General features: G+C 40.9%; 1 protein-coding gene across 1 annotated transcript in view; it reads right to left on the minus strand.

Annotated features, from left to right (window-relative positions):
* Positions 1-16,479, minus strand: part of GATB (glutamyl-tRNA amidotransferase subunit B) — a 110,215-nt gene that overhangs the window by 43,281 nt on the left and 50,455 nt on the right. Inside the window, exon 9 of the mRNA XM_027866860.1 lies at positions 15,919-16,108. Coding sequence (XP_027722661.1) covers positions 15,919-16,108 — 190 coding nt within the window. The remainder of the gene's footprint in view (positions 1-15,918; positions 16,109-16,479) is intronic.

Genomic DNA, 16,479 nt, shown 5'->3' on the forward strand with positions numbered 1-16,479 from the left:
ACTGAGGCAAACCTCGTTAAAAGTGATTTGGCCAGAGTAACATAGCTATTAAATGTCTGAGGCCAGATTTGAACTCAGGAAGATGGAGTCTTCCTGACTCCAGGTGGAGCACTTTATCCACTATAGTGCCACCTACTGCCCTTCCTTACCCATCTTACCTAGCCCACTGTTTTGGAAAGTTACGTGATCCAATGGAAAGGTGGCGGGAGGTGGAGTCATTGGAACTGGGATCAAATCCTCCTGATACTTGTTACCTTGTATGACTCTGGGCAGGTTACTTTTCCTCTCTTGGTACTGTTTCCTCATCTGTAAAATGAGGAGGCTGAGATGATCTTCTACGGTCCCTTCTAGCTCTCAGCTTATGATCCTACAAAAGTAGGGATCTTTATTCATTTGAAAGCACCATAATAATGTAACATATGGTGTGCTTCAGTTACCACTTGAGCGGGAGCCACTCAACTTCCTAGGCCTCTGTTACCTAGGTCTGCCCTTCCTGTGCTCAGCTCTTATATACTGGGCAGCTCTCTTACTGCCCAGAGAAGAGACACCTGACAAAGCCTTCCCTGTCCTCCAAGATCACCTAATTCAACAAGTGTTTATTAAGTTCTCCCATCATTCAATTTAATTCACTTTTAGGTGCCTGTTACGTGCAAGGCACCAGAGACACAAAGACAAAAAAAGAAACTACCTGCCCTAATTTGCAGGGTGAGAGGGTGCTGATGACTGACTTAGGAGAAGCAAAGGTGGGTGAGAATTTCTGCTGGACCAGCACTGCGGCATTAGGAATGCACCTTTAAAATGGAGTGATTCCCCTAGCTCCTTACACTTTCAAAATAAGTTATTGATTAAGGGTGTGTCATTCCTATCTATTCTGGCTCTGAAATGGTTGATGTTTCCCAAAAAAAAACCTTTTTTAATGGGAGAAGAAAAATACAGAAATATGGCCTCTTCATAGAAAAGAAGGCTTAAATTTTCCAGTTTAGAAGAACTGAAAGATCAGAATTTGATCAGATGCAGTAAATTTTCCTCTACATGCTAACAACTCAAATCAAGTCACAAATCCCCTGAAAATTTCTTTATAGATTCATAATCCAACCCAGTAAGCATTCATTAAGTATCTACCATGTCCAACACAGTGGGGCTACAAAAACCAAAAACCCCCTCAACCTGTCCACAAAAACCATACCTGTCCTCAAGGAGCATACTTTTTTGGGAGAGAAAATAGTCTATAATTTGCAAGGCATAGGTAGCACAGTGGATAAACCTAACATGGAGTCAGGAAGGTCTGAGTTCAAATGTGGCTTCACACTCTTATTAGCTGTGTGACCCTGGACAAGTTACTTACCCTCTCTCAGCCTCAGTTGAAAGCAGGGGCTGTCTTTTGCCTTCCTCTGGATCCCCAGCTCTGAGGACAATGCTTGACACACAACAGGTGCTTAACAGGTGTTTACTGACTGACTAAATACATGATAATGGCAGGAGAGACTGAGCCCCAACAATACAGGGATCAGATCAGGAAAGGCTTCTTGAAAAAATCTAGGGTCTCTAAGCATGAGTAAATAAAAATCATTTATTAATCATTTTCATGTGCCTTGAAAGCACGGTGATGAGTGCGAGGGATGGGGAGGGAAGGCATGTTCGGTAGGTCTACTTAGACACAGTTCCCTTGTGTTCTGAAGAAGACTTTTTTGGAACACAGGAGAGCCCGGAAACAAGGGGGGTGGTTATGGCACAGAACTCTAAGACCAGTTCTTCAGTTTGGGACTGCAGATGTTATAATATATACATGGGCACACATTCACTGAGGCAGACGCGCCATAATAAAAAAAAATCCAGATGCCCTTTGCAACAGAGCTAAATTCTCTGGTGACAAACCTACTGAATAATCCCACAATCATCCTTCTGATCTTTTTCTTAGCCAAGGCTATTATTCTGCTCATGCTAAACCAGGGCAAAAGGCCATCTTAACAGCCAGAACTTTGCTGTGGATAAAGGCGAGTGTAAGCAATTTGAAGATGGAGTTTTACTTCAACTGTTCCGGGGGAAAAAAAAAAGTATTCCAAGTCTGACGCTGGTGCAAAACCCACTGGGGAAGCCCAAAGCAGGAGCGGCTGCCTCATCCAAACCAAATCAGACAGAGAGAATTCCCTTTGTTCTCCCCTCCACAGGCTGGCCCGCTAGTGAAATGGGCTGTCAGGAGAACTCTTGTCTTTGCCAAGGAAAGGTTTTCTAAATCCTCCTTGAAATACTGCATGCTTGAACTCATGGGCTTGGCTGAGTTGCTGAGATGGTGATGAATATCTATTTCTCTACCCTTGGGTGGTTTTCTATTGGATGGATAACATGGCAAGGCAGATTTTTGTTTGTCTTTTCATGTCAAGTCTGTGATGAAGCCTCTCTGAGCTAGAACTGCACTGCACTAGGGGACACGTGGTTTCAGTCTTCAATGTAAAGCAGCTGAAAAAAATCCGAGATTTGTGATGGGGGGTGGGGGGAGTGCTCAGGGAATGCTAGGCTGTTGGCTGCCCAGAGAATAATGAGTCAATAAAAGTTGCGTTCAGGCCTCCAGCTCAGGTGCCAGTCTATCATCAGGACTTTTGCTTTTGTGGAAGACAACCTTCCGAGTGAGTTTTTCCTCTTTCTTTGAGGCAGGCAAATGCTGGTTAGTTTGGCACTCCTCTCAGAAGTCTCCGGTGAATATGGTAGTGTCTGCCATCTGGTTTGGTCGGGAAAACAGCGAGCCAGTAATTCCCTTATTTAAACATCATATTAAGAGCAAGGCCGAAAAGGCCATTCCATAAAAGGGCTTTTAATGTCCCTGTCAAAGGCTACGTGTGTGTGTGTGTGTGTGTGTGTGTGTGTGTGTGTGAAACTCAGCACTAAGCTACCCCAAATGACAGGAAGCTTTGACTTCTGCCCCACAACAGCTTAGTCCTGCCTCCTGTACATGTACCAGACAGTCTTCACTGTCCCACAGCTGGAGAACATCTTTCTCACATTTTAATAAACTTTCCCAGGGAAAGCTGCTGAGGTCACACCGTATCATCCCTGCCACCTAGCAGTGAGCAGAAATAGTCAAGGCTAGAAGCTTTGTCCAATTATTGATACTACAGAGGGGGCCTGGACCCGTGATTTCATCTACTCCAGGATGAGAAAACTGCTTCTGACAATGCAGGTTGGCTGTTTCTCTGTAACTCAGGGCAGGGGAAGGGTTCTTAAACCATATTTTATGTCATGGACACCTCAGACAGTCTGAAGAAGCCTATGGACTCCTCAGAATAATGGTTTTAAATTTATAAAATAAAATGCAAAGGATTATAAAAGAAAGCAATAGTTAGTGAAAATAAATGTGATCCCTTCCCCCCATTCACATCTAGAGACTTCCTGAAAACTAGTCATAGACCCCAGGTTAAGAACCTGCCTTGGAGAGCTGTCTGAAACACTAAGGGGTTAAATGTCTTGCATGCTGCAGAAGAAAGAGGGCTACATTTGCGGCTAGTCATTTGGGTTCCAAGCCATAGACCCCAGGTTAAGAACCTGCCTTGGAGAGCTGTCTAAAACACTAAGGGGTTAAATGCCTTGCATGCTGCAGAAGAAAGAGGGCTACATTTGCGGCTAGTCATTTGGGTTCCAAGCCTGGCTTCACCGCTTACTAACCACATCACCCTGAAAAGTCACTACACAGAGCTCTCAGGGCCTCGGTATTCTTTGCCATCCGATGAGGGGATTGGATTGGGTGCCCACTCAAGGCCCTTCCAGCTCAAAGTCTATGATTTCATTTTCATCACACACCAACATGAGTCAACAAGCAACCAACAAGACCATGAAGAAAAACTGGCTATATTTGTAAGAAGACTAAAGATGTAGAAGAAAAGGAAAGACAGAAATGACAAGTCAGGGAACAGAAGAGGTTTAGAGTCAGAAGACCTGAATTCAAACCCTGGCTCTGCCACTGGGCCAGTCACGGCCTTCGATTTCTCATCTATAAAATGGAGGAGTTGGACGAGACGACCTCAAAAGTCCCCTCCCCCTCTAGACACAGGACCCTATGATCTTGTGAATTGGAAACGTGGCAGGAATCAGGCCCATGGGGGAAGAGTTAAGAGCTGGCTAAACAGCACAGCTGGTCAAAACCGGTCCAGCCACCAGTGATCAGTGTGCGAGGTGCTGCCACCTGTACCGACAGTGCTTTTATCTACCTAGTGACTTATTTACTTGACAGCTGCGGTCCTTTTTAGGGATTCTGAAAGCATCAAAGGCTAGCCCCCAAAGACCTGCACAGAAAACCTGGGAACAAGAAAGGGAACATAAACCTCTTTGCCAATTTGTCACATTTCATTCCTTGCTTTGGTGAAGGCACAAAAAATACACACACACACACACACACACACACACACACACACACGAGAAGGCACTCTCTCTCTCTCTCTCTCTCTCTCTCTCTCTCTATATATATATAAAAATATAAAAACCAGTTTAGAGATTCCCAAATAGTAAGTTGGGATTGGTGATAAATAAGTTTGCATTTATGTAAGGTCTGCAAAGATATTTATAAAATATTATCTCATTTTACCTTCATAAGGACCCCAGGAGATAAATGCTATTATCAGCCCATTTTATAGATGAGGAAACTGAGGCAGACAGAGTTGAAGCAATCTGCCCAGGGGTCACAAAGCTAGGAAGTGTCTGAGGCTGGATTTGAACTCAGGGCTCCAGATTGTCCTGACTCCAGGTGTAATGCTCTATCTGTTGCACTACTTAGAGCACTGGACCTAGAATCAGGAAGACCCGAGTTCAGGTCTCAGATACTTACAGATACAGAAGCAACTTGCCCAGTGTTACCCAGGTCATAGGTAGCAGGGTCAGGATTTGAATTCGGGTCTCCCAATAATATATCCATTGCTCTATAATATATCTCCAGAACTGCGCAAAATACAGCTAAGATAAACATTTAGGTGCACTTTTTCTAAGTTAATCTCATTTCAGGTTCAGTTTAGGATGCCTAATTATGGTTTTGCTTCAATTGACATTAAAGATAGCCTGTGTTCCTCTGAGCATGTTAATCTAACTAGAAAAGGCACCACAGGAAAAGTGGAAGAAGAACGGGGCTTGGTGTGATAAAGTCCAGGATGAAATCCTGGTTCAGACACTTCCTACTTGTGCTGTCTTATCATAGGATCAAAGCGGTAGAGCTGGAAGGGACCCCAGAGGTCATCCGGCCCGAGGAAGTGAGTTACGTGACTTGCCCAAGGTCACATGGCCAATAACGGTGGGATATGCACTCAAGTTCTGTGACTAAGAGTCAGCGCACTCGGCAGTCTGTGACAAGGCATTTTTGTTTCAGAGCTGATTCCTCATCTGTAGAATGGAGATAATTATCCCACTTATAAGGCTGTATAATTAATGATAATAAAAGCTAACATCTGTATGGCATTTTAAAGTTAGTGAAGTACTTTACAAATATTAATCTTGTTATCCTCACAAGTGGGAGGTAGGGGCTATTGTTATTCTCATTTTACAGATAAGGAAACTGAGGCAGCAAGTGGTTAAGTAATTTGCCCAAGATGAGTAAGTGCCTAAGGGCAGATTTGAACTCAGGTCTTCCTGCCACCAGGTCCAATGCTCTATCCACTGTGCTACCTAACTGCTTTCATAAAAGGATATAAGAAAGCTTCACAAAATTTTTGTAAGCTGTCAAGTTCTACGTAACTGTAAGCCATCATCATTATTTAGTTTTACATGTCGATGCTGTAAACTCCTTGAGGGTAGGCACCACATCTCAGCACCCAGCCTTCTTGTGTGCTCTGTTCCAGGCCAACAGGCCCTGACCTTACTCAGCATGAACTCTTTCCTACCTTTCACCTCATTAGATCCTTCTCCTTTCCTTCAAGAAACGGCGCAAGCATGACCTTCCACAAGAAGGCTTTCTTGATCACTCCAATTGCTAATGCCTTCCCCAACTACCCTGTCATTTATTTATAGCTGTTCTCTTTATATTTATTCTGATTATATTTATATTCAATCATTTATATGATTATATTTATACACACACTTTTTCTGTCTTCTCCATTAGAATATAAACTCTTGGTGAAGAGGAATTGTTTTACTCATTGTATCTGCAGCCTAAGCACCCAGCACAGTACCAGACACCAAAGCTTCTGAGAAACACTTGTTGAGTGACTGCTATGGAAGAGAGTTCCTCTTCGTCCCTGAAAGGAAGAACCAGAAGCAAAGGGCTGAAGTTGCAAAGACCTAAATTTAAGTTTGATGTCAGGAAAAACTTCCTAACAATTGGAGGTGTCCAACAGCAGAAGAGACAGCCACAAGACATGACAGGTTCCAGCTCCTTCAAGCACAGGCTGGATGACCCACCACCTGTCATCCGTCTTGGGGATGGGATAGTGAGGATTCCTTTTCAGGGAAGGGTTGGACGAGATGGTCACTGAGGTCCTTTCTAACTCTTAAAATCCTGTGAATCTGTAGTGAGATATTTTATTACTTTATTTTTTTTATTTTTATTTTTTAGGCAATTGGGGTTAAGAGACTTGCCCAGGGTCACACAGCTAGTAAGTGTCAAATGTTTGGTCTGAGGGCAGATTTGAACTCAGGTCCTCCTGACTTCAGGGCTGGTGCTCTATCCACTGTGCCACCTAGCTGCCCCTATTTTATCACTTTAAAATAAAAGGTATATGATTATTTTAATCGATGTGGCAAAAGTTTTTGACAACATACAACAATTGTTCCTGTTAAAAACACCAGGAAGCAAAGAAACAAACAGAGCTCTCCTTAAAATGATAGGTAGTTATCTAAAACCAGGAGAAAACATTATCTGTAATGAGGACAAGCTAGAAACCTTTACAGGAAGATCAAGAGTGAAGAAAGGATGTCCGCTATCAACATTTTACTAGAAATGCTATTATACCAATAAAACAAGAAAAAGAAATGAAAGGAATAAGCATAGGCAAAGAGTTTCCCCTTTGTTTCCAAAACTATCATTTTTTGCTGATGATAAGATGGTATACTTAGACGTATGGTATATTTAGAGGTATGGCAAGATGCTATACTAAGAGAAAAGAGTGGGGCAGGTAGGTGGCACACTGGATAGAGTAGTGACTCCGAAGTCAGGAGGACCTGAGTTCAAATCCGGCCTCAGACCAAACACTTGACACTTAACTAGCTGTGTGACCCTGGGCAAATCACTTAACCCCAACTGCCTTAAAAAAAAAAAAAGGAGAAAAGACTAAAAATATAACAAGAACAACTTTAGCAAAATTGCTGGATATAAAACAAACCCACATAAATCATGAGCATTTCTGTATAATGCCAACAAAATACAGTAGAAAAAGGGAGAGAAATTCCATTTAAAATAACTAAAGATGGTAAAAAATATTGAGAGGCTACCTGCCAATATACTCATGGAATTATATGAACACAATAACAAAACACTCTTTACAAAAATAAAGGCAGACCTAAATAATTGGAGAGAGATTAATTCCTCAGGGTAGGCCAAGCCAAATATAATAAAAATGACAATACTACCCACATTAATTTACTGATTCAGTGCCATACTAATCAAACTACCAAAGGACTACTTTATAGAGTTATAAAGCACAAAATTCATCTGGAGGAACAAAAGGTCAAGAATATCAGGGGAATTATTATTTTTTTTAAATAGGAAGAAAAAGGGCCTAGTAGTACTTGATCTTAAACTATACAACAAAGCTTTAACTGTGCAAACAATTTGGTATTGGGTAAGAAATAGGTTGATCAGTAGAACAGATTAGGTATATAATAGACAGAAGCAAGTAAGTATAGTAATCTACTTTTTGATACACTCAAAGATCTCAGTTACTAGGATAACAACACAGTACCGAACAAAAATTTTGGGGAAAAATAAAAAAGTCTGGCAGAAACTAGGTATAGAACTACATCTGATATCACCTATCAAAATAAGCTCCAGATGGGTACATTGATTTAGATGTAGAGAGTGACATCATAAGCAAATTACAGGGGCATGGAAGGAATTACCTGTCAGATCTGTGGATAGGGGAAGAATTCAGAACAAACGGGATAGAGGGGTTTGCAGGAGATAAAATGGACAATTTCAATTACATGAACTTAAAAAGAAACAAAATCAATGCAGTTAAAATCCGAAGAAAAACAGGAAATTGGAGGAAAAAAAACCACCTCTTTTCTCTGAAAAAGGTCTCATTTAAGATATATGAGGAACTGAGTCAAATTTATAAGAAGAAATGCCATTCCCCAATTGATAAATAGTCAAAGGATATGAATGAGCAGCTTTCAGAGAAAGATATCCAAGCTATCAACAGCCATATGAAAAAATACTCTAAATAATTAATTATTAGAAAAATGTAAATTAAGACAACTCTGAGGTAACACCTCACACCCAACAGATGGACAAAGTTGATGATAAAGGGAAATCCAGAAGGATTGTGGTATAACAAGCACACTAATACACTGTTGGTGGAGCTGTGAACTGGTCCAACCATCATGGAAAGCAATCTGGAACTATGCTCAAAAAGTTATCAAACTCTGCATACCCTTTGACCCAGTGATACCATTTCTAGGCCTATGCCTCAAAGATATCAAAGAAAGAAGAAAAGGACCCACAAGTACAAAAATATTTATAGCAGCTCTTTTTGTAGTCACATAGAATTGGAAACCGAAGGGATGCCCATTAATGGGGGATGGTTGGACAAATGATATTATATGAACGTGATGGAATACTTGCAGGAGAGAATGAAGGAGATAGCTTCAGAAAAGCCCGAGAAGATCTGTATGAACTGATACAAATTGAAGTGAATAGAACCAGGGGAACAATTTATACAAAAATAATGACATTGTAAAGATAATCAATTTTGAAAGACTTAGGAACTCTGATACACAAAATTCCAAAGGGCTCATGACGAAACATGCTATCCACCTCCAGATAGAGAGTGGACGGATTCAGAGCGCAGACTGAAGAATATTTTCTTTCTTTCTTTTTTTTTTTTTGGACATGACTAATGTGGTAATTCATTTTGCATGCCTATACATATTTGTAATGGGCTTTGTTTTTCTAACCTCAAACAGGGTGGGAGGGGGAGAGAATTTGAAATTAAAATAAAATTTAAAAAATAAAATAATAAAGGGTAGCTGGGTTTTGTGGACAAAATATGTGCCTCAGAACAAGTTCTGTGTTAAAGTCAAAAGAAAGTTTCTGGCTCTAGCTTAATTACCAGAAAACTAAAGGCAGTGTTGATATGAGACCAAAAATCTTATTTAATCCTGAAAAAAAAAAAAGTGCCTGACACTTACAAATGGGAACTCATTTTATAATTATAAGTATCCTGCTCCAACGAGTGGATATATTTCTGTATTGACCTGCTCATTCCACAGTTCTGGCTGGCTGAAAGTGATCATGTCTTTCAATATGCTTTCTCTAACATCCAGCCAGGATGATTTTTACAACCTCGGGGTAATGGGAAGATCAACTCCAGATCCAACAAGACTAATGCTGCTAGAATCATTAGGATCATCGGACTTAAAGAGACCTCAGAGGTCCTCTAGTACTGGGGTTCTTTACCTTTTCATCATGGACCCCTTTTGGCAGTATGGTGAGACCATTCCTCACGATGTTATGATATACAGAATTACATTGGAAGTCAATTCTATTTAAATAGTTATCACAATACTAGAAAATACAAACAAGTTCATAGACTCCAGATTAAGAACCCTTCATCCTGTCCAAAATTTACCAAATCCCCACTTCTACCCATTTTGCAGGTGAGGAAGCTGAAGTCTGGAAGAGTAGGATTTTTTCAAGGTCATACAGGTAGTAAGAACCCAAGTTCAATGGTCAGTGTTCTAATAGGACAATTTTCTTTGGACCCCCTTGTTCATCTGGGTTCAAGACAGAAAAACAGATTTTTTTTTTAGGTACAGTATAAAATTCATCTTTTTATTCAACTTCTCCAGAGCAAATGATATTAGCTATTTTTTTTTTAACAGAGTGGAGACTGACTCTAAAAGCACCCAGAAGCTGGCAAGCAGAGGGCACAATTTTATGAAATGAACAATAGAATCAATTTTGGAAATTGCATAGAGCTGAAATACGGTGAGTAACAATGTCAACCAAATGGATTTTCCTAACGTGGTAGTCTGAAGGTGAATGCATTGTATCTCAATTGTCCTGGGCAGTCTAAAGTCAGCCAATATGGCTTTAGATGCCTTTTCAAACTGCTTAACTTTAAAATGCAATTCTAGACAGAATATATATTTATCATGGGAAATTATTTTATGGGCATTTCATCCAGGAAGCCAACCAGAGCTTCTCAGGCTTACTTAATGCCCAAAGGAAAACTCTGAAAAACAATCCATTTAGCAACAACTCTACTCATTCACCTATTCATGATTTCTTTTTGGCTTCTTTTCCCCAGGAGATCTCCTAACCTTTTCCGTGATGTCAGAAATAAAGGGCTGTGACTTCAGATGGGGAATAACCAGTTGTTGAGGATGAACTCATTCAAATAAGGCTTTTTCATGCAAATATCCTTAGGAGTAGTAAGAAATGGAGACTAGCACACATATGGTCATACTATAGGTGCTAGGAGCTCTCTGGTGCAGCATATATCAAAATCCTACTGGGGTTATCCTCAACTTTCAAGTCTTTAAAAACCACACCACCACCTCACTTTATGTGGACCTCAATGCAACTGTATATGTACAGTATATGTTTTCGCACATCCTTCTCCACCCAGCAACAGGTTTTTTGGAAGCCTGATGGGTTGTTTCTGGTTTTTCAGGAACTCAATGAGGGTTAAATGAGTTATTACTCTTCGCTTGCAGATGGGGAGGCAGATCAAATTATAAACCCAAAGTCATCCAGTTATTAGCCAATAAGCTAGAAATGGAGTCAAGAACTTTTATTCTCTCTGTCAGAAGTTCATTACATCACATGGGGGCAATACTTAGGGGATAGTTTAACAGTGCTGGGCACATAATCCCCATTTATAGATAGTTAACTTTGAATGCTCATAAAATACATCCACAGCTTTCAGATTTAGGACGAGCTTGTGAAGTAACTGCAAAGAGCACAGGATTTGGGAATTAAGTACTCTGAATCTAGTCTGGGTTCTACCACTAATCAGTTAATGGGACAAGAGCCTCAGTTTACCAATACATAAGGCGCTGTGCCAGCTCCAGATACAAAACCAAAAATTAACGATGCCTGACTCCAAAGATTTTACCTTCCTCATTTATAAATCTGGGGTCAACAAGATAATCTCTAATGTAATTTGATTCTGTGATTTCTCTTAGGTCCGACTCTCCTTGAGGGAAAAGACTAAGCTTTGGCTTTACCACATCCTATCAAGCACCTAATAGAGCACACCTCATGGGTGCTCAAAACATACTTCGACTTAAATATATGGGACTCACTAAAACAAACAAACTGGAGTTCATGGAATCCACAAACCCAATCCTACATGGCATCATTTTTCAAAGGGAACCAAAGGCCTTAAGTAAACAGAAAGTGGAAAACAAAAACAAAACCTCAGGAGAATTTAAGGCCTTTTCCGTGCTTCAATTTCTTCATCTATAAAATAAAGATAATTTCTGTATCTCAGATGACTTAAGAGCGATTATCTGCATTGCCACATTGCTGTTCAGTCTGGATTTATGGCTTACTCAGGGGGCATTTAAGTAAGAACAAAAACAATAACGAGAACCCTCATTTACACTGTATTTTTAAGTCTGCAAAGTGCTTCCCAGACAATGAATCATCCTGATAAATGTAAAATATGATTTCATTTATATCTATAATATGATTTAAAAAAAAAACCACAGAACAATTCATACACAACTTAAAAAAGAAAAAAGTGTCATACAAAGTGAATAAATTTGGGAGCAGATAAAGGGGTGTGGGGATGACCACTAAATATTCCTAATTATGTGGCACTGTCGGGAGGCAGCAGGATGGCAGTGGGAAGCACTACAGAAAACTGAAGAAAGGCCCTGAGAGTCCCTGTTCTATCATTTATTAGCAATTTGCTAAGTTGTCTGTTTACTTACCTGTAAAATGGGGATAATCCTAACTCTACCTACAGGCTATGAGGAGCAAATGAGACGATAAATATGAAAGCCCTCCATGAAGTGCTATACAAATACAAATTATAAAATGTGCTTCTTGGGCTACTATTTAAATTAGTTTACATAACCGGAAGCACACACTGATCCATTATCAGAGATAGTTCAGCCTCAAGTAAAAACCCACCTGGGCCTAAGCATTTGCCATGGATAATTCACATGCATATGATTATTCCAAGCATACAAATGCGACCATAATAATTACCGCGTGTCTTTGTACACAGAGACTTGGAAATTCAGAGCCTTGTTGTATTATCAGCATATCTAGACATCAAGTCCCTTATGCCTGCATCTGAAGTGATGGTTATTGGGTGAAGAAGATAACAGGATGGGATGGAGGTAAGAAAGGAAATCAGTTGCAGTCTAATCATAAGACAAGGTATCTCGTGACGCACCCAGAGGAGAGAAACCCAGTTTTCAACTGGGTTGAGGAGCTCGGTCTAGGAAGCAGGGGAGGATTTATTTGTAGAGATGGACCTGGCTTGAGAAACAGGCAAGCACTGTTTGCAAATAGTTTTAAGAATTCTGGGTGCCTGGAGAAGGTCTTTATAGAGATGACCTCTGGAAAACAGAAATCCATCTCCCTGAATGTTTTATTAATGTGAATAATAGTGAGTCATTACCATTTTTGGCATGTGACCATAATAAGCAGTGTCAGAAATAATGACAAACCATTTTGCAAATGTTAAGGGCGATATAAATAATGTAACAATCAATGTAATATTCCAGTCCATATCACACAACCCAATAACAGCACAGATAAAAGGAGAGATGAAAGTTTAGTACTGAAGTTTAGACCCTTGTAATTTTTATCCAATGTGTGGGTGGGTGGGAAAGCGTAATAGTCTATGAATGTGTATATTGCTCAGACTAATCAGAAGCAATCCTCGGCCAAGAGCATGGAGCTCTGATGCTTTGGAAAGCACCCCTCCTACCACTGCTATTTATTTAATGAATACTCTTGGGCACTCTTTAAATTGAAAGATGGTTCATTAGATTGGTGCATCTGCCCCTCTCAGCAATCTGTTGTGTTTCTGATGTGGGCAGAAAAAGCCACGGAAATATCATTTTCCAGGTATGCTCTGGGTAGCTCAGCTTCTGGGGACTGCAAAGTCATAAAGATAGCCTAATTTCAGGAAAAACAATTTGCCTGAATCACTCAATTTCCTTCCCCTCTCACTTCACCCTCAATATCTGTGGAAATGTCAGACTAAGGAAGTTTGGTTTACAATGCCAGTAGATGGCCATATCACCAGCCAGAGTTTATGCATTATGAGCTAACTATATATATGAAACTATGTGCTAACTATATATATATATATGTATGTATATGTATCTGTAAATAAACCAACCCCTCCCTCTGCCCTAAACAAGTACATGCTTCTAAAGTCAAAAGACACAAATCACAAATCTGGGATTTGATGGATTAAAACTGGAGAAACTTACAATTTTTAAACTATGAGAGGAGAGTCTGACTCTCATGGGACCCAAGGAACGTGGGAGGCATTTAGTCTGTGTACCTAAAGGTGAATAAACTACCCCCCACCTCCCAACTCCCAAGCCTAGAATGCACTTTCTCTTCACTTTCCCCTGAGGTTTGGCTCATGGGCCACCTCTCATGCTGATCTATTTTGATCTCCACCCCTCCCCCAAGAAATTATTCTGTATGTGTGTTGTGCTAACTTTTCTGTGTTCACGTTGTATAACCCAATGGAGCATAAGCCTCTTGGGGGCAGAGACTTAAAAAAAAACAACAACAATCTTGCAACATTAGAACCAGTAGAAAGCTTGCCATACAGAAAAGTACTTTACTTATTATTGAATGAATTAATTCAGAATTGACTGAATTACTGGTTTTTGTCACGTTCTTGAAATGGTGAGTCAACCTTCAAAGCCCCTTCTCTTCTCCTAAGGAAGAAGCCAACTGAGGGGACATAAGACATGCACTGATAACATTCTCAGAAATCACAATCTTGCCTGGGAACAGGCAAGAAAAGATGCAACGATTCCTAGCTGTCTCCCATTATCTTAAGAGACTTGCTTTGTCCAGCTGGGGCAGTGCCGAATAAAGATAAGTAACTGATGCTTCTGATGAGGAAGAATCCTTCCCCTTCTCCCTCCCACCCCAGTCAGGTAGCAACTATGTAATACAATGGAGGACTCTTATTCAGTGGTATTTTAGCTTGGCCAGAAATTTGGGGGGGGGGCGGGGCAGGATGGAAGGGAAGGATAGGTTTGGCAGAAACTCAATTTAGTTAAATCGATCTCTGAAAAATATTTGAGAGATTTAAGCTGCTTCAGGATAAGAGGTGCTACATAAATTATGATTACAATAATTACTTGTGCTAAAATTGTGTCTTTAATCTGTGAAACTCCAAGTACTGTGCAAAGCAGCTCATTAATGGATGAGGAAGTGGGGGCTTGTGTGTGTGTGTGTGTGTGTGTGTGTGTGTGTGTGTGTGTGTGTGATGTAATTCTAAAGAAGAATACTGGTATCTACCTAGCATATAAATATTCATTTTAAACCCTGCAAATGCTTAATACTAACTCATTAAAGATATGGGAGTACAGATTTTCATTAGGTTTTGCCACAGCAGTAATAAAAGAATGTCGTCTATCCAATTTCTCAAGGGGAGAACCATTTGTCTAGAAGCATGCTTCCCCCCTTTTCAGACAACCAGAAAACCCACTGTGACAACTCCCTACATACACCAAGGCTATGGTACATACATACACTCACCTATGACATCTGATGCAAAGAGAAGATGAATTACAGAAAGACCAATTCTCAGAGTTGGAAAGGATCTTAGCGGCCAGTTAGTTCAACACACGTCTGAAGAAACCTCCCTTCTGCAACATCTCTGGTTTGTAATGGGCCATCCAGGGTTTGCGTAGGGACCTCCAGTCTCAGGGAAGCCCCACTCTCCCACTGCATTTTTGTAGCTCTCTATCAGGAAGTTTTTCTTTACATTAAGCTTAAGTCTGTCTCTTTACAGCTTTCTGCCTTTATTTCTAGTTCCCCTCTGAGCCATGCACAACAAATACAACTCTTCACATAACTGGACACAGCTATTACGTCCCCAGTGAGTCCTAGTTCCTTTGACTAACCCTCATATGACATGATCTCAAGGCCCTTCGCCATCTTGGATGCCATCCTCTAGCCATTAACCAATTTCCTCAAGAGTGGCACCCAGAATCCAACAAAGCACCAAAGTTGTAGCTGACTTTTGAAAGGGACAGAAGGAAAATTTTAGAGGAGCCAGGAACAACTCCTTTATATGGATTCCTAATTTCCTCAGTTCTAATATTCATAGGCCAAAATGTCCATAATGGCCATCAGAATCAATCTTTTCTTCTACCTGCACCCAGGTAAATAAAGAGTTGGCTTTTGAGGACTTAAAATCTCACTAGACCCTGCCATGAAATGCTGGCTAGATGCTGATATTCTTCTTTGCTAGTCACCTGGGAGAAGCTCGTCTATGACGTGAAGTTGCCTGCTTGCACACTGTTCGCAGCTGGCCATTTTTACAGTGGAGAAATAATCACAAGGCTAGAAATTTTCCAGTTTCCTGCCCTCACAGAAGGGAAAAAGGGTTACTCCCCAGATTTCTCAAACACATAAAGGAAAATTTAAGAAATCTGCTGGCATGCTTCTAGCTCCAAGGACACGAAAGCTGACAGCTGGTTAATGTGACTCCTCAGAGAGTGTTTTCTCAACTGCTGAAACCAGATGTAGTCAGGTTTATTTTAGCAACTGATCAATAGACCTACCAATAGGGCGAAGCTGTGTTCTGGCAGAATCCCGTACTGTTCAACAAGCCTCCCTCTGGTCACGCTGGGGAGCTCGGGAAGTCTTTCTCGAATCCAATCGATATTTACCACTTGCTGGGGGTCTGCAGCCGTAGGCAGGGACTCAGCATCATACAGGATCAATGGGGGGAGGTTGGGTTCTGGCATGAACCTAGGCAAAGGAAGAGACTGCTTAGCAACTGATCTGGGGATTCAGTTTTCATGAGAAATAACAATAGCAATAGGGAAATGAGAACACCGAGGTGGCATTACTCAGTGGATAGAGCACAGGCCTCTACCCAGGCAGAATCAGGTGCAAGCCCTGCCTCTACCCAGGCAGAATCAAGTGACACATCCTGGCACGTCACTTAATCTCTGGTTGCTTCCAACAACTCTCTAAGGCAGGAGGTTGTAGGCCTGCATTGGGAGTTTTCTCTCCAAGGAGGTTCCCATGCCAATGAATCCACAGGTCCAGGCCAGCTCCCGATCTTACAGTAAGGGTATTGTTGCGTATGTGTGACCACCATCAAACATCCTGGATCC

Source organism: Vombatus ursinus, unplaced genomic scaffold (assembly GCF_900497805.2).
Source record: "Vombatus ursinus unplaced genomic scaffold, bare-nosed wombat genome assembly UNPS02014784.1, whole genome shotgun sequence".
In the NCBI taxonomy this organism is placed as follows: Eukaryota; Metazoa; Chordata; class Mammalia; order Diprotodontia; family Vombatidae; genus Vombatus; species Vombatus ursinus.